This window comes from Panthera onca, chromosome E2 (genome assembly GCF_046562875.1).
Source record: "Panthera onca isolate mPanOnc1 chromosome E2, mPanOnc1 haplotype 2, whole genome shotgun sequence".
In the NCBI taxonomy this organism is placed as follows: domain Eukaryota; kingdom Metazoa; phylum Chordata; class Mammalia; order Carnivora; family Felidae; genus Panthera; species Panthera onca.
Genome location: NC_138353.1, coordinates 8,758,861 through 8,786,389, shown reverse-complemented (window position 1 = coordinate 8,786,389; position 27,529 = coordinate 8,758,861). Strand labels below are relative to the sequence as shown.

Sequence of the window (27,529 nt, the reverse complement as noted above, 5' to 3'; positions counted from 1 at the left end):
TCTGGGCTTGGAGCCACAAAAGGCAGCAGCTACCGGAAGCACCTAGGGTTGGATCCCTCCCACGGGTTGCGTGGTGCAGCAGGGACGACGGTCTGAGAGGAATGCAACGACTGCCTTTATTGCATAGACCTTTTCAATTGCTCTGAAGATTGGGGTCGGGACGCACAGAAGACAGGAGACGGTCGTTTCCCCGCCCCCCACCGGCAAGGGGGCGAGGAGGAACATTAGTGCAAATCCGAGCGTCGGCCCCGGGGAACCTGCCCCTCGTGGGCTGATTGGCCAGTTAAGTGGAGGCACCGGAATGGATGGGGCGAGACCCGGGCCCTGACTGGCTAATGAATTCTAAGGCCTTCCCCAGCCCGCACATGCCAGGTCCCGTCATTGGACAAGACGTAAGACAGTCCCCGCCCTCAGTCGACCCGGCGTCCTACGAGCCGGAAGCGAGGGTTTGGGCTGAGCCCCGCCCTCATCGGTCAGGCACTACCCTCGGGGCCAGCCCGTTTGTGACCATCAGGAGCCTCCGGAATTCGGGCCACATTCCAACTTTACCTCTGGTCCCCTGGGGGCGGGCGCAATCCTGAGACGGGGCTGGGGCCCCTGCGTGTGGGACCCTCGCCCTAACTCTAGCAGCTAGGCCACGCCCTTAGGTCAGGCTCCGCCTCCTTGGAATGTCGGCCCCGCCCCCGGCGGGCCGCAAGCTTCGTTGGGTTCAAGGCTCCCGACGCGGGCAGCCGGGAGGCCCAGTGAGCAGCGTGCCGAGGCCCGGGTGCATCTGCGCCTGCAGTGGCCCGTACTCCACCTGCTCTCCGTCCACAGTGAGCACGCCCCGAGGCGTGAGAGGCTCGAGGCGGAAGGCACGGGCCGCGGCGTAGCCCAGCTGCGGACAGCCCAGGCTGAAGTGGCTACCTCGCTCCATGGCCAGAAAGAGGCGTAGCAGCGCAGCCCGGGAGATGCCACCACGCACCCAGCACAGGTGCACCAGGCCGTCGTCAAAGCGCGCGTGGGGAGCTGCCACCAGGTCTGCCCCCAGGTGGCTAGGGGAGATGGCCAGCATGAGCACAAAGTCCCCCTCCAGCGTCACCCAGCCTGGGGGGAGTGGGGTGCCCAGAGGAGGGAGCAGGTGGTCATGCGGGCCCCTGGTAGAGACGGCTTCCGGAGAGCCGGGGGTGGGAGGGGGAAGCCCAGAGGATGCCAACGTTTCTGGGACCCCCTCGGTGATGGGTGACAGTAAAGCTGCCTTAGGGGAGCTAGGCGGTGAGGGCAGTGGTGGGTCTGGGGACAGGGGGGCATCCCCAGCCCCACCCCAGTCCCCGGCCAACTCTGGGCCCCCGCCATTGAGGGACAGGATGGGCAGGGGTTCAGGCGAGCCAGGGGAGGTCAGGGCGGGCTGGGGCAGGGGCAGGGGCAGGGGCAGGTCAGACACTGAACGATGCAGGGGTGAGTGTGCCACAGGTGGGGCCGGGGCCGGGGCCGGGGCCAGGGTCAGCTCTGACTTGGCACGGGGCAGGCCACGGGCAGGGGTGGGTGAGGTGGGCTCCACGGTGGCAGGGAGGTAGGAGAGGCGTCCTCGGTAGGTGTGCAGTGTGGCGAGGCCCAGCACTGTGCCCAGTGTGAAGCGGGCACTGCCCAGGGCCCTGAAGCGCTCGCTCTGGATATCCACGTCTGACACGAAGCCCCAGGCCACAGACAGGAAGGACAAGCAGCGGGAGCCGGAGGCCAGCGTCACAGACATCAGGTCCAGCGGGCGGCTGCCGCCCCGGCAGAGTAGCAGCGAGCAATTGAGCAGCAGGTCCACACCCAGGGCAGGTTCAAACCTTCACAGCCAGAGACGGGTGGACACAGTGGGAAAGAGTAGACCGGCTTGGGTGAGAGGCACAGAGCACAGAGTAGCAGGAGAAAGACACAGAAGGGGTAGGAAGCGGGGGGGGGGGGGGGGGGGGGGGGGGGGGGGGCGGGACCAGGCAGGCCGGTGGTGGCCTGGCCCGCCTGCAGCAATTGGGCCCCCTCGGGATGGACTCTTCTTACTGAGCCAGGCTCCCTGTCAGTTCATTCCATGAGCGTTCCCCGAGTGCCATCTGTGTGCCAGGTACACTTCTGGGCACTAGGGACACAGCTGGGAACAACCAGGCAAAAATGTCGGGGGGTGGGGGGTGTATGGGGAGCACCCCAGTCAGACTGATTGGCAGCAGGCTGGCGGGCAAAGGGGACTTGGGGACATTAAGTGCCAGGCCGCAGGAGGACTCATCCCTCCCCTCACGGTATCCGGCTCACCTACGACGCAGGACCCCACCTACCCCCCATGCTGGTTCACAGCTCCGGCCAAGGCATTGCCTGAGCCACAGGGGAGGATGCCCACGGGCGTCTTCACAGCCTCTTCCCAGTCAGGGCGGTCCAGGAATCCGTTCAGCACCTGGAGGGCAGGAGACCAGACACCTGCGTCCCGGGGCCAGGCCAACCCAGCCTCCCAGGGCTCAAGCAGGATGCCCCGCCCTACCTCAAACAGCAGCCCGTCTCCGGAGACCGTGACAATGCCGTCCCACTCACTCAGCCTCAGCCCCTGAACCAGCTCCCGGGCATGGTTCTGTCGTTCTAGCGTGGGGAAGTCGGAGGTGAGCCAGGCTGTTCGGCTCCGTCCCCCCACCACGCCCCAGGCCTCAAGGCTCAGGAGTCCTAGCCTCCCCCCACCCCAGCCCCTACCTCCATCCTGACACAGCCCTTACCTGTCTGGATGAGGTTGAAGGACAGCCCAGCTTCAGAGATCATGGGCAGCACGTGGGTCTTACACCACTGCCAGGCCAGGCCCCGCCCCCCAAGGGGATTGACCAATAGGAGCAATCGGGGTGGCTTTGGCAGAAGCTCGGGGGTTATTTCTGCAAAGAGAGGGGAAGGCGTCTACATGGGCCCCAGACCCAGGCCCCTCACGGCAGAAGCAGTAAACTGCAAACAGCCCCAGGGGAACTGGGGGAGGGCTGGCACAGGTGCCTGCTGGGAAGTCAAAGGTGGGTTTTTTTTTTTTTTTTCCACTGGGGCTTCGGCTGCTGAGGCTCAGGTGTGCACCCTCCGCACCCCCCGTCCCCCAAAGGCAGGACTTGGGTGTCTAATCCCAATGCCCTTTGGACCCATGTGTGGGAGGAGGAAGGAGAGCTGTGGTTTTCACTTTCCTCTTCCTCAAACACCTGGAATCCAGGATCAGGTTATTCCACTGTGCAAGGCCCCCTCCCCGTTCCCATCCCCCAGGGCCCCCAGCCAGCCAGCAGGATCCTGGAAGACCAAGGCAGACTCACCACCTGGGGACCCTTGAACTTCTACCTTCCTGTGCCAACTGAGAAGCCTGGGGGGAGTGGGGCGCTCCGCCCAAAAGTCTCTGGCCACCCCCCACCCCCAAAGGCTGGATTAGATGCCACCTCTGGGCTCCTGGGCTGCCCTAGGGGACCTCTGTGGTGCCTGTCCCTGGGTGGTGACTAATCATGTCTCGGTCTGCTGCTCGCGCCAGCCTGGGAACCTCTGACTCATCTGTGGTCAGGGCCCATGGAAGGGAGGAGGGGACACAGACAACCACCTACGGGAGCAGCAGACACCAATCATGTTTTCTCTGCCTGTGGTTTTCTTCCTTCTGTGGCCCGTCCCTGTCTATCACTCTTTTGATACAGGCCGAGAGAGACACAGCACAGACAGACACACAGTAGAGACAGAGATGCCCACAGAGGGAGACCCACAGAGACACCAAGGTGGCCCTAGGGACAGAGTGGCTGTGTAGTGCCTCACCCCCGTCCCCAGGCAGCGGCAGTCCACGGAGCAGACACATGAGGGCAGTGGCCCAGCGCTGGGCCTCAGCGCGGTTCTCCTCGTAGGTGGCCGCCCCGTCGACCCGAAAGGTGCGGGCGGCTCTGCGCCGGCCCCCGCGCCGGCCCTGCGGATAGGTGTAGATGCAGAAGTAGGCCGCTGCTGCGTCCGAGGGGCTGCGGCTCCGCAGGGTGCAGCAGCCGGACACCTCGGCCAGCGGGACCAGGCCGCCCCGGGGCCGGGCTTCAGGCTTTGGGCGCAGCCGCTGTATGTGTAGGGCCTGTGGTGTGAGAGTGAGGGCGAAGCGGGAGCTGCGGGCCGGGAAGGAGCCAAACTCGCCATGCAGGAGCGGGGTGCTGGCGGCCAATGGTGGCGGCGGTGGGGGGGCCATGGCCTTGGCCCCGTCCAGGGCGCTTCTAGGCCTGTGGCCCCAGCTCCAGGTCAGCTCCTGGTCTGGCCTCTGTGGGGAGGGAGGAGGGCAGGAGTCAGAGTCCAAGACCCCTATGGCTGATAGAGAAAAGCAGGGGCGGGGCCTGTGGACAAGGAGACAAGGGGGGCGGTGACAGACGAGATGGGAGCATCAGAAACAGACAAGGCTCAGACAAGGGTGGGGGGAGACCTTGAGGACACAGGACAGAAGTCAGTTGTATAGGAAGGCTAGCATCCTGGAGGGTGGACAGCCAGGCATGCAAACACTCATTCACTTATCCCCCAAATAATTATTCAGTGCCCTCTATGTTCTAGTCACAGTGCCAGGCCCAGCGAACACAGCAGGGAACAGAACAGACAAAAATCCCTGCCTTTGTGGAGTTTACAGTCTTATCAGAAGACAGAAATAACAAGACGAAGAGGTAAAATATATAGTATGTTGGATTAACAAGGGCTTTGGAGAAAAATAAGGCAGAGGAGAGAGATCATGATGGTGGAGATATAAAGAAACAGACATGCAAAGATAGAGAACACCACGCACACACACGCACACACTCACACGGTCATCTCTAGATGGAGAAAGTAACAAGGGAGAGACACTGGGACCCAAAGAGAGGGAGAAGTTCTAGGAGCCAGACAAACTCTGAGAGAAGGGGACCACCAGCTTCAAGGAGCAGACAGCTCAGATGATGAAAAGATACTTAGGAGAGTCAGAGTTTAGGGGCTCCAGGAGGTCCTCTGAGGATCAGAAAGACAAAGGACAGGGCAGATAGGAGGGGGGGGGGGGGCGGGGGGATGTAGACAGCTGGAGAGATCAAGAAAGGGGTGTGACACGGAGAAGCTAAGGAGTCAGAGAGTTAGAGAAGCCACATGCAGGCACCTGCAAGGGGCAGGGGCCAAGAGCTGGACCCCGAGCACTGACCTGGGCATCTGGCCGCCTGCTCTCCAGGGAGGGGGTAGGAGCCGGGCCTGAGGTCCCCTCCCCGGAGACCTTCCCCCTGCCCTCTGCCCAGCTTCTGCCTCCTTCCAGCTCACCTTTGTCCCCCACCGCCCCGCCCACCCAGCCACCTGCCGGTCCTGCCCTCTCCTTCCTGGGCCCAGAGCTGCCCCAGATGCACCCCCATCTATGGACTCACCCTCAGGAGTCACCTCTGCCCCCTGTCCTGGGCAGCTCCCTCAGGCTCCACCCCTAACTTGAACTGATCCCTCCCCTATCCGTTAGCTCAAATCAGGCTTAAGGAGAGAGTCCTAGACCTCCCCCAGTCCTGGGCCTGAGCCTCTGTCCCCAGGTCCTCAAGTCTCAGGCCCGGTCTCCATTCTCTCCGGCCCCTGCCTCCTGGTCCCCCAGACCTGGGCATGGGTCTCCATCCATAAGTTCCCCCCCAATCCATAAGCCTGAGTTCCTGTCTCCGGTTCCTCCGGTCCAGGTCCTGTATTCCCACCCCATTTCCAGAACCCAGTCCCAGACCTGGGTTTCCATTCCTGGATCCCTCAATCCCGGTTCTGGTCCTGCGTCTCCCTCCCACACCCCTGGTATCCCAGTCCCGGCCTGCGTCTCCGTTCCTCTTGGTCCCGCGGTCCCCCAGACTCGGGTCCCTGATCCTACCCCCGCACCCTCCTCACACGCCGAGTCCTCCTCCGGGCGGCCCCTCAAGTCAGCACCAACCGCCCCCATCAGACCCAGGGGTGGGGGGAGGGTGTGCATCGTCTCAGCCAATGGCCGCGCGGCCGGCCTGAGCCGCACCAGTGAAAGCGTGCGGGAGGCGGGGCCGGCCGGCTCGCGAGCTTGGCGCAGGGACTAGCCGAGGGACAGCTCGAGAACTGGGCGGGGCATCGCGCTCCGCGAGATCAGCTGCCATGGTAGGTGAGGGCACACGCGCAGCAGAGGGGGCGTCACGACTCCATTGACAGCGCCGCTGACGCCATCTTTGTGGAGGGCAAGTGGTAGGCCTGTCCTGTCTATTGAGTTTATAAAAGAAAAGGGACGTGAGGAAGATCTCCGCCTGCAGATTAGAGACTGACCCTAACACAGGTAACAAAGACCCAGAGATATGCAACGGAAGTTAGTAAAAGAGACCCAGAAAAGCAGAGTCAGAGGCAGTAAGAGACTTAGAGTGCCCTCTGTTTTTCAGATAGTTACAGAAAGACAGACAAGCGCTAAGAAAAACAGAGATATATACAAAGAGACAAAGACAATAGAATTGAGAACATGCAAGGCTAAGGCCACAAGAAGACCCAGAAAATGATGGACACAGAGATGGAGACAGATAGTTCTGGAATGAAAGCCAGGGAGAAGAGGCTCATTAATTCATCTATTTACCTTGGATCCAAACCAGGATGGAGGCAGCCTGACATGGACATGTGCCCACTGAATGACCCAGTAACATGGCAAGACAAAGAAACAAAGAGAGAGAGATGGGGAGAACCAGTATCTGAGAGAGACCTCTAGGTCAGGGATGAGGGAGGAAGACGATGTTGGAGGACCAGAGGCCCAGAGGAACCGAAATCCACAAGTCAGAGAGCAAAAATGCTGGGGCGCCTGGGTGGCTCAGTGGGTTAAGCATCTGGCTTCAGCTCAGGTCATGATCTCACTGCTCATGAGTTCGAGCCCCGCGTGGGGCTCTGTGCTGACAGCTCAGAGCCTGGAGCCTGCTTCAGATTCTGTCTCTATCTCTGTGCATCTCCCCTGCTCGCTGTCTCTGTCTCTCTCAAATATAAAATAAAACATAAAAATAAATTAAAAAAAAAAAAGCAAAAATGTTGACAGAGACATAGAGAAGCAAAGAAAATGTGCAATGGAGAGAAAGACAAGAATAGTATCAGGAGACCAAAAAACCAGAATCACAGAAAGACACATGCAGAAGGAGACAGGGACAGAACTTGCTAAAAGTGATGAATGGAGGAAGTTCATTTACTGTCAAACAATGTTCCTTGTGTTTAAACCCAGAGTAGCAACAGCACCAGATAATATACGCCAAAGAATGATCCAGAGAGCGACAGGGGACAGAAAGATGGAGAGACAGGGAAACACACATCTTAGTCGGGGAGAAAGGCAGGCACACCAGACAAAGAGGCTGGGACTCAACGACAGACACCAAGTCACAAACGCAAGGGCACAGCGACACGAAGAAAACTGTGTCCCACGGTATGGTGATCTTCACGTTCACGTGGACCCTTCCTTACCTGATCCCCCTGCTCCTCTGTTTCGAGGTGTCCATTCATCTGCTGGCCCTCTGCTTTGTTACCACATCAGCAAGGCCCTGGTCCTGGGCAGGAGGCCATGGGAGGGTGGTATGGGCAAGGAGTCAAGCCTGACAGTGCGGGCCTGGCCTCTGGCTCCGTGGAGGACAGGTGGATAAGTAGGAGGATCAAGGGCAGGCCGGCCGGAGGCCAGGCTGGATGTGCTGGAGGCCCAGCAGGCAGGGCTTCCCTGAGGAGGGAGAAAAGAGGGGACAGGTCAGCTTTGTCACTGCCCCAGCCAGTCTGTCCGGTCTTACACAATAAGGGCTGATAATAGGAAAGGAGGCTAATTTGTATTGAGTGCTCATGTGTAAAGCATGGTACTAAGCGTTTTGTTGTTTTTTTTTTTTTTTTACTAACTTATGTAATTCTGGAAAATATGTGCCAAGCCTATTATCCCTTTTTTGTAGACAAGCAAAGTAAGGCGCAGAGAGGTTAAGTGACTTGCCCAAGGTCACACTGTTAGTAATTCGCCGAGCCGGGATTTGAATTTGGCTACAGCTGACACGACCCCATCTCACCTTCTTTTCTGTGTCTCTGCTTCTCCCTCAATCTCCATCTCCCGTCTCTTTCTAGGTCTCCATTTCCCTCACCCTCGGTCTCTGTCCACTCCCCCTCTGGGTCTCCAATCCTCCTCCCCTCGGAGTCTTTTCCTCTCCTTCAAAGTCTCTCCTCCCCCTCTCTTTCTGGAGCCTTTCAGCGATTCCCTCTCCACCCCCCCCCCCCCCCAGGCCCGGGGCTTCTGTGCGCCCCCTCCGCATTCCGGTACCGTGCAAAGCCCTCGCACTGATCCCGCTGGGTCACCTGAATCTCTCCGGCTGGGAAAAGCAGCCCCCCAGATGGCAGAGGCTGAGGAGGGGGTCAGAGAAAGAGGAGGGGGAGAAACGGCATCTAAAAATGGGAAATGCGGGATGCTCTAGACTGGGCTGCAGCAAGCGGATCTCGGGTTAGATCTCAGGTAGGACTTCCCGAGCTAAGGCCGCGCCAAACAAGCGCGGCACGAGATAAGAGAGGTGAGCCAGATAAGGAAATGCCTGAAGCGTGGGGTCAGAAGTTTCCCGAGGTTCCGACAAGCCCCGCCAGCTCCGCCTCCTCACCTCCAGTACTCGGCCCGCCGGGTCCTCCCGTAGCCACAGAGAGGCCGTCGGCGTCGGGCCAGAGCGTCACCGCGCGGCGCGTTCTCCTAGCTCTGCGCCACATCTCTCTCGCTCCCAGATCCCTTTCTTCCGGAAAACTATCGAGAACAGGGACTGGTGGGGCCAGAGAGGCCCCCGCCGGGCTTGGCCCCTCCTCCTCGACGTAGCGCTCGTTCCCCGTTGGTGGTTCGTCCGCTTATTCCGGAATCGCCCCTACGGCCGCTGAGGCGATTCGCCGTGAAGGGGCTCGGCCCGAGGGCCGCGCCGCGTCGTGCCCGTGTGACGTCACGTAGGCGCCGCTCGCTGAAGGCTTTCCCCGCCCACCCCGGCGCTGTTCTCTCTTTCCGGACCTGGCTGAGCAGGAGGCGCCATCATGGTGAGCGTGCTTTGAAGAGCTGGGGGCCCCGACTATCCGCCGCCATCCGTCTCGGACTGGGGCTGGGGGAATGCCGGAGGGGAGCAGGGAGGCCAGGGGGGCTCGGAGGGGGCGACCGCCGCGGTGGGGGAACTACTGGGGAGGCTCGAAGACCAGGGATAGGTCGGTCATCTCAGCCTCCGGCCCCCTCCCTTGTCCTTTTGTTATTATACGTACAATTAAGTAGATGGCCGTATTGAAACACAAGGAGGTTAAGTGACGTGACCGGGATCACCCTGCCAGAAAGTGGCAGAGCCAGGGTTCCGACCCAGGCTCTGGTCCCACGTCCGTTCTTAATCTCTTGTCTGTGCTGCCTCTACCTGGACCTGTCATCCCTCCTGGCCTGGCACGTTGGGTTCTGGGGCGGGAGGTTTGGGGGGGGGGGGGGGTCTCTGACCGTCCAATGCCTGGGTTTCGTGGCCAGGCAAACCGCTGAAGTCTCAGCTCCTTGTCCGCCCCGTGATCTTGCCTTCCCTGCCCGTACCCCCATTTGTCGGTCTGTTTGTTGGGGACACAGTAATCCTGTGTGACCGATGTGAGTTTGGAAGAAAGAGTTTATCCGAAGAACGCGTCATAGATGATTGCATACCTTAAATGTTGGAGAAAAGGGAGCTACGGATAACCAAGTAGTTCTTTGCAATTCCTAACTTGGTCTATTCACAAAAAAAAAAATCTCGGGGCAGAAGTTGGGGTACGGTGTAGTGGAAACGGTGGCTTCTTCGGTTTTCTCCGTAAAAGTGGGAAACTCCCTCCTAAGGTTGTGGGGTTCGGGGAGGTAACTGCGGGAAAGGTTCTCGTATTGGTTGTGGGTTGAGTGAGTTCCAAATAAAGATTCTCCGCTACGTTGTTAGGTAGAGTCTGCCCTTGGCTTCTGTCGTCGAAAAATAGATTTTAAAGAATTAAAAAAAAAAAAATCTTTTTTTGAGTTGGTGTGACTGCTGTGTTAAAGCTTTTCATAGGGGTCATTTGAGGCCCAGAAGATTGTGACTCTCTGCATGTCACCTAGGGGTGGACCGGGGATTTGTTGTGTCTTCAGAGACTGGGGTCCTCGCTCTTCCTCGGAGATGAGTAATCAACTCATTTTTGCGGGCGAATAATCTGCCAGATCAGAGTTGGGTCCGTAATCTCTGCTTCATTAACTCTGCAGGGAGTCGACATCCGCCACAACAAGGACCGAAAGGTTCGGCGCAAGGAACCCAAGAGCCAGGACATCTACCTGAGACTGTTGGTCAAGGTGAGCTTGAGGCCTGAGACCCTTAGCACCACCCCAGAATTGTGACTTCTAGAACATTCTAGCATTGGTCCCCAGGCTCCTCCAGGGGTCTGTGTGGCAAGCTCATAACTGGTTTTGCCCGGGGATCCTGAAGGTTCAGTGTTCTCAGCGTCTGGGCTGTCTACATCTGGGGATTGGGGAGGGGGCTTGGGGGGTCTCCTTGGGGCCCAGTGGGATAGGGAAAAGCCATAAAAACCTTGCTAGCTCAAACCATCATTTCTTTTGCCATTTGTTGGAAGGTTGGGGGGGTGGTGTGGGCTGCCCTCGGTTCTCATCCTTCCTTTTCTCTTTCCTCCAGCTGTACCGGTTTCTGGCCAGACGGACCAACTCTACCTTTAACCAAGTTGTGTTGAAGAGGTTGTTCATGAGTCGCACCAACCGGCCACCTCTGTCCCTTTCCCGGATGGTGAGCGGCTGACTCGAGCGACTGGATCCTGTCTTAGAGCTGGGCTCTGGGTGGGGGGGTGGGCAGCCCTGGAGCCTGGCCATCGGCTGGTTTACTTCACCCAGCGGTGGGCACAGAGCTCTGACCCTTGAGGCTGAACAGCGGTGGGTACTTGAGGGGTTCGGCCTTGTTTTCTCGTAAAGTGGGGGCAGTTATAGTGGGTTCGTGTGGTTTCAGGTCCCATGACGCAGTCCTTAAGTGTCAGGAGCGATCTGTTGAATAGTCTGCTTGCGGGTCATGTCTGGTGCTTTTCCCAGGCTAGACCAGCGGGGAGCTAGTTGGGAGGTGGGGCGCGGGTGGGTTTAGCCCCGTCAGGGCACACGTGTCTCTTGTGCCCTTGGGGGCGCCTGGAGCAGTGGGATGGGGTTTAGACACCAGAAGGAACTTGCTTAACGTGCATTTCTCCTCCTCCAAAGATCCGGAAGATGAAGCTGCCTGGCCGGGAAAACAAAACCGCCGTGGTTGTCGGGACGATAACCGATGACGTGCGGGTCCAGGAGGTGCCCAAACTGAAGGTGGGTGAGGAGGGCGCTCCGGGGCATGGTGGGGGGGCGAGAGCAGACTCCGGGGCCTGGACGACCTGTCTCAGGTCTGGTCTGTGTGAGGCAGGCGTCACACCTACCCGTTTGAGCAGCTTTTAGGATCGAAGGGGGATGATCTTGGCGTTCTTGATGGTGGGTGTCCCTGGGCACGTCCCTTCTGGGTCCCTGTTGGCAGTGCTGGTTCTCAAGTCATGTAGCCTGGCTTCCGATCTAGATTTCTCTGGCAGTTTGTGGCCTGTGGACAGCGTCTGGGGTCTTTTTTACCCCCGTTTCCTTATCCGTAGTAACTTGAAGGTGTTGCAGTGTTAAAGGCAATTTTAGAAACAAATTGGCCTCAGAGGCGCCTGGGTGGCTGAGTAGGTCAAGTGTCCCAACTCTTGATTTCGGCTCAGGTCGTGATCTAACGGTTTATGGGATCAAGCTCCTCATTGAGCTGTGTGCTGGCAGGGTGGAGCCTGCCTGGGATTCTCTCTCTCTCTGCTCCTCCCCTGCACGTGAACATTATCTCTCAATATAAGTAAACTTTTTTTAAAATGGTAAGAATAGTTGTCGTCAACTCAGGAAGCTCACTCTAATGGTATTAGCAGGCGCCACAAGCAGTGGGGTGACTGCCGGGCCAGGGCCGTGGAGAGGAAGTCCCAGCAGCCGTGGGTGGCCGTGCCAGGGGTCTGACCACTCCTGTCCTGCGTGTCCCCCAGGTGTGCGCACTGCGTGTGAGCAGCCGTGCCCGGAGCCGCATCCTCAAAGCTGGAGGCAAGATCCTCACCTTCGACCAGCTGGCCCTGGACTCCCCCAAGGGCTGCGGCACCGTCTTGCTCTCTGGTGAGTGGGGTTTAGTGGCTCCCATGGCTACTTCTGGGAGCCGGGTCCCTGCCTGATCCGGTCCTTCCCTTCCCCTTCCCCAGGTCCGCGCAAGGGCCGAGAGGTGTACAGGCATTTCGGCAAGGCCCCAGGGACCCCACACAGCCACACCAAGTGAGTATACCCAGCCTTGCCATCCGGCCCTGACTTTTTCCCTGGACCCCTCCCGGTGGGTCTGGGGGCCTTGCCCCGCTTCCAGCCCCTTCTGTTTCTCACACCAACCCAGCGTCAGGCCTCCGTAGAATCCCCACCCCCCCCCCACCCCAACCTGGTCTTACTGGTTCTTCCTCAAGACTTGGCTTAAAGCTGCTTGGGGCGCCTGGGTGGCGCAGTCGGTTCAGCGTCCGACTTCAGCCAGGTCACGATCTTGCGGTCCGTGAGTTCGAGCCCTGCGTCGGGCTCTGGGCTGATGGCTCGGAGCCTGGAGCCTGTTTCCGATTCTGTGTCTCCCTCTCTCTCTGCCCCTCCCCCGTTCATGCTCTGTCTCTCTCTGTCCCAAAAATAAATTAAAAACGTTGGGGGGAAAAAAAAAAAAGCTGCTCCTGTTGAGGCCCTGAAAAGCCAGCATATAAATGTAGGGCCTGAGTCTGCACCTCCCTCACGGAACCTGCCTCTTACCCTGCCCTTGGGGCAGCTCAAATAGATCCTTCCTGAGTGCCTGATGCTGACTGCACTCCTGGCCTTCCCCGGTCCTTCCCCCTCACCCCCCCCCCCCATCCCGTGTCCGGTGCTGCTCTGTAGCTGTCCCTGGCCCATTGGGGTTGGCCACTTCTGTGTGGGCACGGTCTCACCCTCTTCTCCCTCCCGCAGACCCTACGTGCGATCCAAGGGCCGGAAGTTCGAGCGCGCCAGAGGCCGCAGGGCCAGCCGAGGCTACAAAAACTAACCCCAGACCCTGCCTTGTTATTAAAAAGATTTGGACTGTTGACGTCCTCTTGTGTGTTATTCCGGGGATGAGGGACAGGGGGCGGGACACGGGAGGGATCAGATTGGAGTCTGGGAGTGGGATGCGCGCCCATCTCCGTGGACACCAGTGGCGGAGGAGCCCTTCCCTCGGGGGCGGAGTCTAGCTCTACCCGCAGGCGCCCTCTGGAGGCTTCGGGTGCTTGCTTGTCTGGATCTTGCACCGTTGGACCCTTGAGGGCCCCCCACGGCCAAAGTCCCGCCCCCTCAGTGAGCCGGGTGACAGGTGTTTCCGCACCTGTTCCCTCCCCCGGATTAACCGCACCCGCCCCTCTAAACCTGAGCTCCTCCCGGGCTCGGCCTGGTGGGCAGGGTGTGGACCCGGAAATGCTGAGGGGGCGGGATCGCGGTGGGGGAGGGGTACGTGGGAACAGGTGAGTTGCTCCCCTTTAACCGAAGCTTGAGTCAGCTGGGGTCTGGCGGGCCCCTGGGCCCTGCGCCAGTGACCTGGTGAGTGTGTTCCCTGGGCTGGGGCCTTCCCGTACCCGCGCTCGGCCTTCCGCGGGGACCTGCATCGGGCCCTCCTCTGTGTTTACACAAGGGGCTGGGTTCCCCGGATCCCAGGCTAAAACCTGATGAATGAGGCGAGACAGCCGGAAGGACGGCAGAAATAGAGGCAGGAGGTCTCCAGACCCCTGTTCTGACCTCCGAAAAGGCAAGGCAAGGAGGGAAAGGGGATGGGGGTCCGGACACATGGGGGGAGCTCTAGATGGGCGAGAGGGAGTCCTGGTTTTATTCCTCTTTATCTTTGTAGGCCTGGTCGCTGTGGACTGGAGGAGGGAAGCCGCCTGGGTGCCGTGATTGGAAGGAGGGGCCGCTGGTTTGCAGGGATCAGGGGTCCACAGCCCAAACGTTGGGTCAGGAGCCTCAAAGGAACAGCATGAGAGGGAGACAGGACAGGAGACAGAGTGGTCCTTGGCCAGGAATAAGTGGTTAGCTAGCAGGAGATAGCAGGATTCGGGTAGAAACCCCGGCAGGGCAGCTCGGCCAGGGATCAGCAGAGATCAGAGGGCAGCCCGAGAGCACTCTGGCTGGGAGACAGGCCGGCAGGGGCAGCCAATCCAAGGAACGGTGGTTGGTCAGGCCCTCCATCCAGATGGGCCGGTTCCATGGTGATGAAACCTCCTGGTGAGCGGATCCTCCGCTGGGGCAGCCCGAGTGGGTGTGAAACCCCAGGAGCAGGGTCCCCAGTCCAAGGAGACCGGTCTCGTTCCCTGGCTGGGTAAGGGGGATGCCCAGACTTCGGGCTGGAGCCCATTCTTCCCAAGCTGAGCGAGCAGGTCCAAAGGGGAGGTGCGTGGAATGATCCGGCCGTGAGAGCCGCTGAGCCAGCCGCGAGTTGTCAGGAAAAACAGATTCTGCGGGACACGGCCGGGTGGTCAGATACGGACATTGTTGGAAGCAATCGATGCCTGCCAGATAATCCAAAGGAGAGCGTCAGTTAGACGCGCTATTGGTCAGGGGCACATAGGCAGCCCGCTCTGCCTTTAGTTGGGGACATTTGGGTGGTAGGAGACAGGCAGGCGGCCTGTCGCCTGGAGATGGTGGGGCAGTCGGCCGGCTCTCTGGCCAGGACAGGTGGGCCATCAGCTTGACCAAGACTGAGCCAGCAGACCGGTCATTTGGGGCATCGCGTGGCCAGCAGGCCGGAAGTTGTTGGGGGACGGAACATAGAGGAGGAGTTGAGGGGTCCCGTGGCCGCGTAGAATCTGCCTGGCAGGAGACCCCCAGATGGTCAGTGCCCCAGAGACGGCCAAACCCTCCGCCGCCCAGCCTCACGGCCGTCCCGCCCCAGCAGCCCCATGTCAGCCTCCCAGCTGGCAGCGCTGGAAGGAGCGGAGTCGGAGGCCGAGGGGTTGCCCTTGACCGAGGCCAGCCCCGGCTTCCTGTATTCCGAGGGCCAGCGGCTGGCGCTCGAGGCCCTGCTGAGCAAGGGCGCGGCGGCGTTCGAGGCCTGCGTGCAGCGAGAGGGGCTGCGGCCCTTCCTGAGCGGGGAAGAGCTGCGGAGTCTGGCGGCGGCGGCCGAAGACTGGACAGCGTCCAAGCAGCGGCCCGACAGGACGGCAGAGGGAGCCGCCGCCACCGATGGGGACTCGGGCAGCCTGACCTACTGGCCTGGACGGTCGGAGGAGCTGGTGCCCACGCTGCGGCTGGGCTGGCCGGAGGACCCGGCCTGGAAGGGAATCACCCGGGTGCAGCTGTTCACCCAGCCACCCGACGAGGGCCACCCGCCCCTCAAGGAGCTGGTGCGCCAGGAAATCCAGGCCGCCCGCAAGGTGGGGGCTCGGGGGGCCCGGTGTCCACTCCCCAGACCCGCGCGTCCTCACACGCCAGGTCCCGCCCCTGGGAGTGCACGTCCCCTAGGGCCCATGGCATCTTGGCCATGCCCTCCTGGGACTTGTGGGTCCACATGGCTCCGCCCCGATGACTCAGGTGTCCGTATCCCTCAGACCTCCTCCTCACCCTCTCTCCTGGGTACCCCTAGGCATCCACGATCCTTGGGACTTAACTATAACCCCCTGGCTCAGTCACCTACTCCACCCCAGATTCCCCCCTTCAGCCCCCCCTAGGTAGCCTACTCTTTTTTTTTAATATATATTTTATTTTTAAGAGAGAGAGTGAGCAGGGGAGGGGCAGAGAGAGAGAAAGAGAGAGAGACAGAGGACCCAAAGCAGGCTCTGTGCAGACAGCAGTGAGCCCGATTCGGGGCCCGAACTCACGAGCCGTGACGTCATGACCTGAGCCCAAGTCACAGGCTCAACCACCCAGGCGCCCCTAGCCTGGTCTTTGTGCCTGCCGGCTCCCACATTTAAGTGCTTTGCACGGGTTAACATTTAATGACCCTCAGGAGGGTCCTGTGAGGTTGGACGCATTTTAACCAAGTGAGGAGATGGGGAAACTGAGGCACGGGAGGTTAAGTGTCTTCACCGGTAAGTGGCCGAGCGGGGATTTGAACCAAGGAGTCCTGGCCAGTGATCAGGAGTCATCACTGCTACGTATTTCCAGGTGCTCAGCACCCCAGTCCCCAGGGGATCTCTGGGTATCCAGGGCACCCCCAAGGACCCAGCTGTGCAGTTGGCCACAGGTGCCCTGCCCGGGCATCCAGCCCACTGAGCCCTGGAGTCGGGGGTGAGGGGGGGGGGGGGCCACCATGCAGTGTGTCACAGCTCAGGGGACATCATTCACCACTGCAGCTGTGATTAGGATGACAGTTTTCCAGTCATCCGGGCAGTGGAGGCCTCGGCCTCCAGGAAAGCCAGGCTTTTCCTCATCCACGTGTAGGCGCTCTATGAGCAGGAGTGTGGGTCTGGGGGGAGGGGGGGGGGTCTCTCCCGCAGTCCCCTGAACATCCCGCGGAAGCCAGGCCCTTCAACTCCCACCCCCAGAGCACCTCACCCCCCAGGGCCCCGCCCCCCACTCCCAAATGTCCCCGGAGCTCCAGGCTCCATCCACAGCCCTTTTCCCCACCCCTCCCCCCAGCTAGTGGCCGTGGTCATGGACATCTTCACCGACCCAGACCTGCTCTCGGACCTGTTAGACGCCGCCACACGCCGCTGGGTGCCTGTCTACCTCCTCCTGGACCGCCAGCAGCTGCCTGCCTTCCTGACGCTGGCCCAGCAGCTGGGGGTGAACCCCTGGGCCACTGAGGTAGGAGCCCGGCAGGGGTGGGGGACCAAGTCGCCATCCTCCTGGCGCAGAGGCAGCGGGGGCAGATCCTTCCACAGGGTCCTAGCTCATCGAGGCAGATGCCAGCTGAGAGGGTCTGCTGAGACCTGATGCCCGAGGCATTGGGGGAATCAGGGGCGGGCTTTCCCACACGGTCCCCCTGAGTTAGGGGTACCTCCAAGAGACCCCCCCCAAGGCCGGATATTGGTAACTCTGGGGAAGCTGGGACAGAGTCCTAAGCAGGGGACTCCCAGGCCCTGCTCGGTGAGCGGAGGCGTGCGAGGTGGGCCTGAGCAGGGGCGTGCCCCCTCCGTTCCAGAACCTGGATATCCGGGTCGTGCGAGGCTGCAGTTTCCAGAGCCGCTGGCGACGGCAGGTGAGTGGCAACGTGCGTGAGAAATTTGTGCTGCTGGACGGCGAGAGGGTCATCTCCGGATCCTACAGGTATGGCTGCCCCTCGTGATGCCACCCGGTGTCCTGTCCCCATCTCCCAGTGTGCTCAGAGAGCAGCTGGCGTCCCTTTGACCAGCCTAGCCTCGCTTTCCTGGTCTGTGAAATGGGTCGAAACACCCTTGCTGGTAGAGGAGGTATGGCGGGGGGCGGGTAGAACCAGTTGGGGGTGGAGCCAGGCCTGTCCAGGAGGCTGGCTTAGTGGGGGAGGGTCCTCTCTTTAACCCTGGGTCTCCTCATCTGGAAAGGGGGCCCGCAGTTTGTGTGTGGGTTTCCAAACCAGGAGGACCTGGCTTGGGGTCCTAGCTCCGCCCTGAGTGAGTTGACTCCGCCCCTGTAAGCATCTATTTAAAAAAAAAAAAAGAAAAGAAAACAGCCGGTGTGCAAAGGGCCTGGCCCTCGGACTGGTCCGTGACCCTCCTCTCTCCTGTCTTTGGGATCTGACCCGACCCTGGATCCTGGCTCCTCGACCTCTTAGCTCGGTGACACTGAGCTCTGTGCCTCCCCTGCTCTGAACCTCAGTTTCCCCATCGGGAAGGTGTGAATAATCACAGCACACAATAATCTGCCTGCGTCGGAATCAAAACGCGGATCTCGGGGCCCCGCCCCCATTCAGCCGGCCTGGGATGGGACCTGAGAAGCAGCATTCCTGGAAAGCTCCTCCCGCTGATTACCCATGCTGCCCGTCCGAGGAACCCATTCTGGGACCCGCCACTGTGGAGACTGGGACCTTTCGGAAAGAATCCACCTTCCCGGCTTGGCCTGGGGGGATTCAACGAGATCACAGTGCCTTGGCACGTCACATCAGCCGCCTTCCGTAAACATCAGCTGTCATTTATTATTGTCATTATTCGGGGTTTTTTGGTTTCGTTTTGTTTTGTTTTTAACCCTATTTCATCGGCTCTAAGGTGCCACCGATGAAAAGCAGCATCCTGATCAAAACGCGAAAAGAGATGCGTCTTAGAACCAATGAAATACAGTAGGGGGACAGTCAAACCCACCGAGCGTGGCTCCCCGCCACCAAATCAGGTCTGAGGACGCTTCGCCGAGCCCCCGGGTCCGGGTGGACGGCCCTAGAACGGATGAGGCCAGGGCCACGAGAGGTTGTCCAGGACCTCTGGCCATTTAATGAGGGGGAGGGGTGGAGGCAGGAGGCTCAGGGAGCAGCGAGGCCGGGAGACCAGTCCCAGGCCCTGCCCTTCAGGTCGGTCACAGCAAATGTGGGAACAGCAGCAGGCCCAGGGCCAGGCCGGCGGCGGTGACCCCTTCCAGCTGGCCGCTTTCGGGACCGGGGGCTCTGTTACACATGTGGCCGGAGCAGCAGGTGGTGGTGAGGGTGTAGGTGACGCCCATGTAGGTGACGGGCTCCTCGTGGCCGCAGGAAGTGGACTGCACGCAGCCTTTGTTGATGATGGGGCCGAGCCCCGGGGCCACCCCCTGGCCCGTGAAACAGTCCTCGTCTTCGCCACAGCGCATGTGGGTCCCGGGGCACTGCGTGGAGTCGGTCAGCTCACAGAACACACAGTCCTTGGCGCCCGTGGCACCCGGGGGCAGAGCCATCGCCAGAAGCAGCAGCCAGCCGGGGACCATGGTGGCCTGGCGGCGGTGACGGTGCCCAAGCCAGGCCGTGGGCTTCCTGGGCCTCCCAGAAGCGCTGAATGAGGATCCCAACTCCCCCCACCAGCGACTTTCGCCCCTGGGCTGGCCTCCCGGGGTCAGCACTTGGAGTGTCCTCGGTTCCCAACGCTCCGTGTCCGTCTCAGGAGCTCCGTCGTGACCGCGGCTCTCGAGCGCTTGGGTCTCAGAAGATCCCCGGGACAGAGACAAGCCAGCGGGCGCGATCCGACGGGCGTCTCTGTGCAGCGGAATGGGGTGACCTCACAGACCCCTCAGGGTTCCCACTGGCCGCTCCAGGGGTGAGGTCACAGGTGGGGGGAGGGGTGTCACAATCTGAGGGCAGGACGGCCCCCTGACCTGCCAGGGAGCGAGGGAGGACACTGCCACCCTGCCAAGGTAAGGACGATCGGACCCACGCTCGCCATCCTGGGGGCTGAATCGTCGCTCTCTGGGCGCTGGGTGCTGTGCCCGCTGAGGCACACGAGACACAGCCCCCAGTGAGCCCATTTTCCAGATGGGCAAACCAAGGCTCAGGAAGGGAAAGCGACGTGTCCAAGGTCCCCTGGGCCAGGATTGCAGCCCAGGTTCGTGTGATTCCAAAGAGGGCATTTACTGAGCACCTGCTATGCGCCAAGGCCTGAGCCAGATGCTTTGAACGCCACCATCGTGACAACAGGGGCGATGGGGACACCGCTGACCACAGCCAGCAGGCTTTTAGTGCTGACCACCGTGCCCGGGGCTCAACCCCCTGGTTCCTCGTTCCAGTCTCCCTACATTCGAGCTCCGTATGACAGACGAGCAGACAGGGGCACGGAGCAGCCACACAGCAAGTGCTTGGCAAATGGCGGTCGTTATATGGGAAGCAGCCGAGCCCGACAACAGGACTTGTGGAGTCCGAAAACACATCCCATCTCTTTCCGGATGGGGAAACCGAGGCACTGATGCAGCCTTGGTTGGGGAGGGGGCAGAGTCCCTTAAGATAATTTAAGTGTCTTAACTCACGTAGCGGTCACGTCAACCCTCTGGGTAGGTACGTGAGTCGTTCCCATTCTACGGAGGGGGATGTCGGGGCCAGAGAGGTTGCAGGATTTGCCTGAGGTCACACAGCCTGCCCTGGGACCAGGTGGGGACTGGTAATGGAGTCCGGGCGGGGCCCGTGGGGCTGCACGGAGAGCCTGACCCCTCCCTGCGTGCCCCCCAGCTTCACGTGGAGCGACTCCCGCCTGCACCGAGGCCTGGTGACCCTGTTGACCGGCGAGATTGCTGCCGCCTTCAGCCGAGAGTTCCGGACACTGTATGCGGCCTCCTGGCCACTCCCGTCCGCGCCCACCTCGGGCCCCTTCGTCAGCATTGTGGGGGGGCTGCAGCTGGCCCACAACCCCCACCGTGTGGCCCGCCGCCGCTCTGTGGCCCCCGTGTCACCGCCACCGCCCGATGGCCTGCTGGCCCAACGCTTGGCCGCCTGCCGAGTCTTTGACGGGGACAGGCAGGAGACCCCGGCCGCCCCAGGGCCGGCGCTGAGCGACATCCTGAGGAGCGTCCGGCGCGCCCGGACCCCCAGCGGCCCCCCGGCCCGGCCCAGCCACTCCCTGTGGGACCTGAGCCGCCTGTCGCAGCTGTCCGGCTCCAGCGACGGTGACAACGAGGTGAGACCTGGCGGGTGGCCTGAGAGAGAACAGGAATAGCTAGAAAAGGATGGAGGCAACCAGGGCCGAGTTCCAATCTCTCCCTGGTGCCTCAGTTTCCTCATCTGTGAAATGGGTGGGTCCAGAGCTGTAGTAACACCCACCTCAGAGGGGTGTGGCCCTACTGCGTGCCAGGCAGGGGTGAGCACTGGGCGGCCTGGGGCAGAGACCCCGGGAGCCACCCTGGGTGCAAATCCGGGCACGACATGCCAATTGTGAGAGCCGGGGGGGGGGGTAGAAATTTGCCTGAACCTCCATGTTCTCATCTAGCAAATGGGCCCAGCAGTGGTCCCCACGCTCAGTTCGGCGGGAGGGAGTCAGTGAGGGGCGGATGAACTAGAACAATCATCATTCCGGTAAATCCGCGAAGTGGAATTTATTTTTATTGAGTTCGTGGCCTCACCTCACCCCAGGTCAGTGAGCTACTAGTCTTCTCACGTTCATTGTTACAGAGGGGTAATGAGGCCCAGAGAGGTCAAGTAACTTGCCCAGAGTTCCAAGCAACCATCTTTTGGGGGCACCTTGCCACACGCCGGGCGCTTTCCCAGGGGTGGCTAGATGGGACCTTTGCCACAACCCTCTGACGGGGGGGAGGGGGGGATGTTATTACAACTCTGCACCCGCCCATTTCGCAGATGAGGAAACCGAGGCACCAGGGAGAGATTGGAACTCGGCCCTGGTTGCCTCCCGGGTGAAGCTTTTAAATGCTCTGCCCCTGGCTTCCCAGATTCGAGTGTCGTGGGGGTGCTGGGGAGGGGATTTGGGGAGCTCTGAGGGGGTCTTGGCGCCCCCCCCCCCAAGCTGCTTAGACACCGGGGTCCCAACACAGCCTACACTAACTCTCTGGGATCCTGGGTGGGGAGCCTCAGTGCCCCCAGCTGTAAAGCGGGCTGTCGAGAGGGTAAGAGCGGAGCCGGGATGGGGAGGGGGGGACAAACAGGCAGAACTGGGGCACAGTTTCTCCGCGAGCTGTGCGTCCCCGTCAGGCTCAGTTTTCCCATCCGCAAAGTGGGAGCTAGTGGGGACCTTTTCGGAGGGGGAGGGAGAAATGTCCCAGGAATCCCCTCCCTCCCCCGTTTCCGGTCCAGGGGAGAGGTGGGGATGGGCACAGCAGGGGCAAGGTCCTCGCCTCCACCCGGTCCTGAGCCACCCTCACCCAGCATCACCTCCCTCGGCAAATATTTACTCCCCCCAGGCAGCTGCTGGCAGCTTCCTGTTTCTCCTCAAGTGCAGACTTGCAGGGGGGGATCACGGCTCCCGGGCCCCCCCCCCCCAAGGCCTCCCTGCACACACACGCCTCCCCTTGCCTGGACTCGGCCCCCAGCACCTTCTCTCACCTCCCTGTCTTTCCCTCCACAGCTCAAGAAATCCTGGGGTTCCAAGGATACCCCCGCGAAGGCCCTGATGAGGCAGCGGGGCATGGGAGGGGCCCCCTGGGGTGAGACAGAACCCCGTCCTCCGGGCCGGTCCCAGCCCCCAGGCAGCCCCCTCCCCGTCCTCCCTGCCCGCCGCCTCCGCCATCTGTCCCCGACCAGAAGGAGGTTTGGTGAGGATGCAACCTCCAAGCCGCGGGAGCCCCGAGGCACCCAGCAGCCAGACTGGGCTGCCCAGGCGGGACTCGGGGGGCGACCCTGACGGGAGCCAAAGCCACCCTGGACGGGCCTGTCGACAGTCACCTCCCAGCCCCCCCGGCCCCCGTCCGTGTTGTGCCTTGGACAAGGCTTCTGGCCTCGGTGTCCGGGAAGCGGCAGGGATGTTTCCCCCTTTGTTCTAGAACTCGGGCAAGCCCAGTGCCCAGTCTAGATGCCAGTGTCGCAGTTCAGAAAATGGGCAGAAAGTCTCGACCCGCTGGCATCCCGGGACAGGGCATATCCAATTGCGGCCAGGCAGGAACTCGTCTGAGGACGGGCCTGGCCGAGTGGCCCCCGAGCCGGCATCGCATGGGGGCGAAGGTGGGGCGTCCCTGGGACAGGGTGGGGAGCCTCCTGGATCTATCAGGCTCCGGAGCTGTGGGTAAACTGAGCTTAGAGGAGGAGAGGAGAGAATCCAGTCCAGGGAGTGGGGCTTAATAATGAGGGACAGGAAATTGGTGGGGACCCCTGCTGGGGGACCGGTCAGGGCCCTGGGACTGTTTTCTGGGTGCCGAGGGGCGAGTTGTTGGGGCTCCCTTTACCTCTGCTCAAAATAAAGCTGCTTTATGCCAGAATCCTGCATTTTCACAGCCTAGCCGCACACCCAGGAATCCAGTCCTGGGCCCCTCCTCCCTCAGACTCCTTGGGGGAGCCAGGCGCCCAGCGTGGGGGTCCCCCCACCGCGGCGGCCTCCTCCCCTCGCGCGCCCCCTGCCGGCCGTCCCCTGGCGCGCCGCCTCCAGAGCGCATCGAGAGTCGGGGCAGGAGCGATGCGTTTATTCTCAAGGTCACAGGTCCGGGGGGTGCTCGGAGGCCTGGGCTGGGGTGGGGCTGGGATCGGGGTCCGGGCTGGCGTCCTCGGGGTCGTCCCAGGGGAAGGTGGGCAGCCCCCGCATCTGCTCCCGGTAGACGCGGTCGAAGGCTTCGCTCTGTGCCACCGTAAAGTGGTTCTTCCAGTCGCCGCACACCCCTGGAGGGGAGGGAGGGGCGGCGAGGTGAGGCCCGGCGGGGACATCCCCCGCGCCCCACATCCCAGCACCCTCTTGCCCACCTCCGGGCCTTGGCCAGGAGCACCTCCCCGCTCTTGCCCTTTCACCTCCTACTGATGGCTGCCTCTCACGCTGGCCTCCAGTCACCTGGCCAGACCCCTGGGCACCCGTTTTGCCCCCTCCTTCCCCCTGGCTCCCCCCCTACCCTGCCTCTCCTTTCAGTAGACCTGTTGCCTTCTTCCTCCAGCTTTACCCCCTGACCCCTTAAATCGCTCTGCCCAGAACCTCCCCCTCCCACTCCAGCATTCCTGGCTCCCTGTCCCTAACCTCCCTGGCTGGAAAAGGGCATCCTCACTCCGGGGCTCCTGCAACACCCAGGCTACCTCCGTGATGGCTCTGCCATTGGGAATGTACCCACACGCCCGTGCCAGGGAACGCGCGGAAGGGTGGCCCTGGCTTCCTCGGTTTCCCTCCTTAACCCCCGTAGCGACCCAGCAGGCGAGGGGCGTGACCTCTGCCCCTTCCAGGGGCCCAGGCGGGCGCAGGGCCCCCCCCCCCCCCCCCCCCCCGGGGCGGCCTCGAGCTTCTCACCTGGGGCCAATGTCATTTGGATGGCAGTATTTTGAATTACATGACGCCCCCTAGTGAAGGGTGGGGGTGGGGCTCCCTGTGATAGGCTGAGTAATCACCCCCTCCCCCCAGATGTCCACGTCCTGGTCTTTGGAACCTATGAATATGTGACCTTACAAGAGGGACTTTGCAAGCGTCGTTGGTTAAGGATGGAGGTTTATCCAGGCAGACCCACAAGGGTCCCTATAAGAAGAGGGGGAGGGGCGCCCGGGGGGAGGGGGAGGGTGGCTCCGGCAGGTTGAGTGTCCGACTCTTGATCTGGGCTCAGGACACGATCTCATGGTTTGTGAGTTCGAGCCTTCGAGCCACCCGCCCCCCCCCCCCCATGGACGGCGCGGAGCCTGCTTCAGATTCTCTCTCTCTCTCCCTGTCTCTCTCTGCCCCTCCCCCGCTTGCTCCCTCTTGGTCTCTCTCAAAACAAACAAACATAGGGAGAAAAAGCAAAAGCAAAAGAGGCGGGAGGCTTAGAGTCTGGGATCGGAAGACCGCCACCCTTCTGATGGGAAGACCGGTGAGGGGCGAGGAGCCCAGCAGTCCGTGCGTGTGGGGCTGGAAACGGAAAAGGCAGGGAAGAGATTCTCCCCCCTGGAGCCTCCAGAAGGACCCGTCCCTCTGACGCTTTTGATTTTAACCCAGGGACACTGACTTGGGACTTCTGACCCAACCCCATAAACGTGGGTTGTGTTAAGCCGCTAAGTTTGTGGTCTTGTAGCAGGAATAGGAACGAGGACACTCCCTCCCCCCCTTCCCGTAATCCGAGCGCTTGAAGGTTTCTGGGCTGAACCTTAACACTAAGAACAATTCGATTCGCTAAGACTCTATATAGCCTCAAGACGGTTCAGTCCTGGCTGTGGCCTTGGACAGGGCCGTTTTGTCACCGTTTGGAGCTCTCTGGATGCCGGGCCCTGTGCTAAGCCCTGGGGGGGCGGGGGGGGGGTCCCTCGTGACCTTGTGAAGGCGGTGCTGCTCAGAGCGACCCCACGTTTCAGCTGGGAAAACCGAGGCCCAGAGAGGTGACCTGACCGCCCCAAGGTGCACAGCCAGGCGGTGGCCGGGTGAGCCTTGGAACCCCAGAGCCCCCGCACCTTTCCGGAGGAAGGCGCCGTGGCGTTGGTCCAGCAGGCTGGGGGGCAGCAGAGTGAAGTTGGACATGGCGTTGGCCTTCATGGCGCCGAAAGCCGAGTGTGCCACGACAGAGTCCAGCGCCTCCTCGCCCAGCGGCCGGCCCAAAAACTGGCATATGTCCTGCAGGGAGCTGCGGAGGTCCTGCGGGGGCCGGGGAGGGGGGGTCAGGGAGGCCGGGCGGAGGGAGGGGACCCCAGGCAAGGAAGGAGCACCAGACCCAGAGTCTGGATGTCTGAGTCCCCGACCCAGAGCCGTCTGGGTGGCTCTGCTGCTTTGCCTCAGTTTCCCCACCACCAAGCCGAGGGATGGGGCGATGGCTTCCGAGAGTTTTCGCAGGCTGGGGGTTTCGGAGGGTTCCGCGGGTGGGAGGGAAGGGGCAGAGCCGGGGCAGAGGTCAGCTGGGCAGCTGGTGCACAATCACCCCTCACTCAGGTTAGAAGTGGGGGTCAGCCTGTCTGTGCCCCAGATCTGCACCTCCCCCCGGGTGCCCATCCAGGAAGAGCAGCCTCACTCACTGGGTCACAGGACCAGATTCCCAGCCCGGCCTCCCCTCTCTTACTCCCCCTCCCCCCACACCCTTGTCAGTCTCCCTCTGCTCATCCCCTCCTCTGTTCTCGGCGCCCTTGCACTGGGCCTGCCTTGTCCTCTCCCCATGGACCCGCGACTCGGCCTCCTCCCTGGCCTCCCTGCCTCCAGGCGCCCACACCCAAAGCTGCTCCCGGCCCCCCTGTGGCTCCCCAGTGCCCTGGGACAGGAGTCCCGGCCCCCAGGCCTGGCTTCCAAGGACAGAAGTGGCCTGGCCTGGCCTGGCCTCTAATTCCAGAACTTAACCATTCCCTGCATTTTCCTCCCTGCAGCCTTGGCGGGGGGTGGCCAAGAATGCCCCCTGGCACCTTCCTCCACCAGGCAAACTTCCCCACCCAGATACAGCTCAAACATCACCCTCCTCCTGGCAACGATCGATCGTTCAGGCCACGTGGATTGAGGGGTGCCTGGGGGGCTCAGTCCGTTGAGCGTCCGACTTCGGCTCAGGTCACGATCTCACCGTCCACGGGTTTGAGCCCCACATCTGTGCTGTCAGCACAGAGCGCAGTTTGCAACTTCTGTCTCCCTCTCTCTCTCTCTGCCCCTCACCCTCTCTCTCTCTCTCTCTCTCTCTCTCTCTCGTATATCTGTGCCAAGCCCACCAATAGCCTTGCAGACAGGTGTCATTACCCCGGTCAGTAAATGGAGGCCCAGAGAGGGGAAGACACTCGTCCAGGGTCACACAGCTAGGGAGGAACTCAGATTTCCGTGCCCGAAGCCCACGCTTCCCTCCTCTGTCTCGCCGCCTTCCCTGATACTTAGTGCCCAGGACAGTTAGCCTTCTCGTCAGCGCCGCCAGCCCCACGGCTCCGGTTTTCCAGGCCATTCCTGGTTTCGCAACCCTACATCCCTTTATCTTCTTGAACCACCGGCGTGTCCCAGAAATTCTAACATGTGTGCAGTTCCTCACACGCCAGGGGCAGCCCAGAAGCTCTGCCAGGCTGCATGGCCCAGTTTTTGGCTTTGGAGGAAAACGCTCGATGAAACAAAACAAAACAAAACAAAACAAAGCGGGGGTGGGGGGTGGGGGAGGGGATGGGGTGTGGCGGTTAACGCCGGACATCTTGTCTGGACCTTTCCACCAAAAGACGTTTACCGGGGTGGGCAAAAGACTCAGGCAGGTTGTCAAGTGTCCCCCAGCTTCCTCCTCCATAAAACGGGGGTACTAACAATATTGGGGTGCACCCTACACAATTATATTTTTCGCAGATCCAAACGGGTCCAATATGGGCAGCTGTAGGTGGTTCTAGCTAATCTGTGACTCGCCTGTCCACACGCTGAGGATTAAGTGAGGTGTTTGGTGCGTGGTATTCTCGTTCTTGCCGATCCCACGGGTCCTGCCTCGGGACCTAGTCGCTTTCACTTTGCGCACTATATTAACACTTTGGTGTACCTTGTCGGATGGTCGTGCTATGCCGGGGGCTCCCTACGGCGGCTCACGCAACCTCACGAGCTGGCATTTTCCCACCCATTTTAAGGATGGGACGTCTGAGGCTCTGAGAGATGTGGGGGGACGTTATCTGCTTTGTCGGACACAAACATTCAGGTGCTTCCCCCTCCAAAAAGTACCGACAGAAAGCATCCAAAAAAATATATATATATATATATATACATGAGGAGCGCCTGGGTGGCTCAGTCAGTTAAGCGTCCGACTCCCATCTGACGGTTCGGGAGTTCGACCCCGCGTCGGGCTCTGTGTTGACAGCTCGGAGCCTGGAGCCTGCTTCCCATTCTGTGTCTCCCCCTCTCTCCACCCACCCCCCGCCAAATAAAATAAAATCCATGATGTGTACATACAAGAAGGAAATGGAGCTCACTTCCCACGCGCCATGGTTCCGTGCTTTTCCTACCGCCTCGCCTGCTCACGGCCCACCCCTGGCTCCCACCTCCTCAGAGAAAAGCCAAGGTCCTTGCTGTGTCTCCCACCCCCACCCCTACCCCCACTCAGGCGGCTCTGGCCACATCCTTCTTTGCTCCCCTTGGAAACACATCAAGCGTGTGCTGTCACCTCAGGGCCTTTGCACTGGCGGGTTCCCTCTGCCTGAGACCTCCCCCCCCCCCCCCC

The 27,529-nt window shown here is 61.2% G+C and overlaps 5 protein-coding genes across 14 annotated transcripts in view; 2 read left to right on the top strand and 3 right to left on the bottom strand.

The window, feature by feature from the left end:
* Positions 1-93: 93 nt before the first annotated feature.
* SPHK2 (sphingosine kinase 2) lies at positions 94-8,749 on the bottom strand. 8 transcript variants are annotated; one of them, XM_060651639.3, is made up of 7 exons: positions 8,550-8,749; positions 7,396-7,642; positions 3,766-4,243; positions 2,721-2,870; positions 2,495-2,589; positions 2,295-2,410; positions 94-1,814 (listed from the first exon to the last, which is right to left on the bottom strand). In XM_060651639.3, the coding sequence occupies exons 2-7, from the start codon at positions 7,432-7,434 to the stop codon at positions 710-712; spliced, it is 1,983 nt and encodes a 660-aa protein (XP_060507622.1). In that variant the 5' UTR covers positions 7,435-7,642; positions 8,550-8,749; the 3' UTR covers positions 94-709. The 8 variants fall into 8 exon arrangements, with proteins under 8 accessions (XP_060507622.1, XP_060507623.1, XP_060507624.1 ...); XM_060651640.3 differs by lacking the exon at positions 8,550-8,749 and adding an exon at positions 8,222-8,543; XM_060651641.3 differs by lacking the exon at positions 8,550-8,749 and adding an exon at positions 8,257-8,543.
* A 104-nt stretch (positions 8,750-8,853) lies between these two features.
* RPL18 (ribosomal protein L18) lies at positions 8,854-13,052 on the top strand. The gene is made up of 7 exons (XM_078439588.1): positions 8,854-8,964; positions 10,151-10,237; positions 10,575-10,682; positions 11,138-11,236; positions 11,962-12,085; positions 12,169-12,238; positions 12,935-13,052. Exons 1-7 carry the CDS (start codon positions 8,962-8,964, stop codon positions 13,008-13,010), a joined length of 567 nt encoding a protein of 188 aa, XP_078295714.1. The 5' UTR covers positions 8,854-8,961; the 3' UTR covers positions 13,011-13,052.
* Positions 13,053-14,768: 1,716 nt separating this feature from the next.
* On the top strand, positions 14,769-22,711 carry SACK1E (scaffolding CK1 anchoring protein E). The gene is made up of 5 exons (XM_078439582.2): positions 14,769-15,363; positions 16,568-16,735; positions 17,073-17,197; positions 20,022-20,466; positions 21,865-22,711. Exons 1-5 carry the CDS (start codon positions 14,890-14,892, stop codon positions 22,138-22,140), a joined length of 1,488 nt encoding a protein of 495 aa, XP_078295708.2. The 5' UTR covers positions 14,769-14,889; the 3' UTR covers positions 22,141-22,711.
* Positions 18,306-19,388, bottom strand: SPACA4 (sperm acrosome associated 4). Its single transcript, XM_060651636.3, has one exon. It carries the CDS (start codon positions 18,791-18,793, stop codon positions 18,413-18,415), a length of 381 nt encoding a protein of 126 aa, XP_060507619.1. The 5' UTR covers positions 18,794-19,388; the 3' UTR covers positions 18,306-18,412.
* Positions 22,712-22,891: 180 nt separating the features above from the next.
* SULT2B1 (sulfotransferase family 2B member 1) overlaps positions 22,892-27,529 on the bottom strand; it is a 31,062-nt gene continuing 26,424 nt past the window's right edge. For all 3 annotated transcript variants that reach the window (XM_078439583.2, XM_078439585.2, XM_078439586.2), the window contains exons 6-7: positions 24,840-25,020; positions 22,892-23,105 (exon numbers count right to left, since the gene is read on the bottom strand). In XM_078439583.2, the coding sequence (XP_078295709.1) occupies positions 22,924-23,105; positions 24,840-25,020 (363 nt within the window). In that variant the 3' untranslated portion in view covers positions 22,892-22,923. The remainder of the gene's footprint in view (positions 23,106-24,839; positions 25,021-27,529) is intronic.

What these genes read in the sequence shown, in the direction of transcription:
- SPHK2 (XM_060651638.3), bottom strand. Translation starts at nt 5,917, where the DNA reads ATGCACACCCTCCCCCCACCCCTGGGTCTGATGGGGGCGGTTGGTGCT. An exon ending in CGTGTGAGGAGGGTGCGGGG is followed by an intron (nt 4,244 to 5,818) that starts GTAGGATCAGGG and finishes CCCTCCCCACAG; the next exon opens with AGGCCAGACCAGGAGCTGAC. An exon ending in CTTCAACCTCATCCAGACAG is followed by an intron (nt 2,590 to 2,720) that starts GTAAGGGCTGTG and finishes TCCCCACGCTAG; the next exon opens with AACGACAGAACCATGCCCGG.
- RPL18 (XM_078439588.1), top strand. An exon ending in ACCTGAGACTGTTGGTCAAG is followed by an intron (nt 10,238 to 10,574) that starts GTGAGCTTGAGG and finishes TCTTTCCTCCAG; the next exon opens with CTGTACCGGTTTCTGGCCAG. An exon ending in CGGCACCGTCTTGCTCTCTG is followed by an intron (nt 12,086 to 12,168) that starts GTGAGTGGGGTT and finishes CCCCTTCCCCAG; the next exon opens with GTCCGCGCAAGGGCCGAGAG.
- SACK1E (XM_078439582.2), top strand. Translation starts at nt 14,890, where the DNA reads ATGTCAGCCTCCCAGCTGGCAGCGCTGGAAGGAGCGGAGTCGGAGGCC. An exon ending in GTCATCTCCGGATCCTACAG is followed by an intron (nt 17,198 to 20,021) that starts GTATGGCTGCCC and finishes CGTGCCCCCCAG; the next exon opens with CTTCACGTGGAGCGACTCCC. An exon ending in CCAGCGACGGTGACAACGAG is followed by an intron (nt 20,467 to 21,864) that starts GTGAGACCTGGC and finishes TTCCCTCCACAG; the next exon opens with CTCAAGAAATCCTGGGGTTC.
- SPACA4 (XM_060651636.3), bottom strand. Translation starts at nt 18,793, where the DNA reads ATGGTCCCCGGCTGGCTGCTGCTTCTGGCGATGGCTCTGCCCCCGGGT.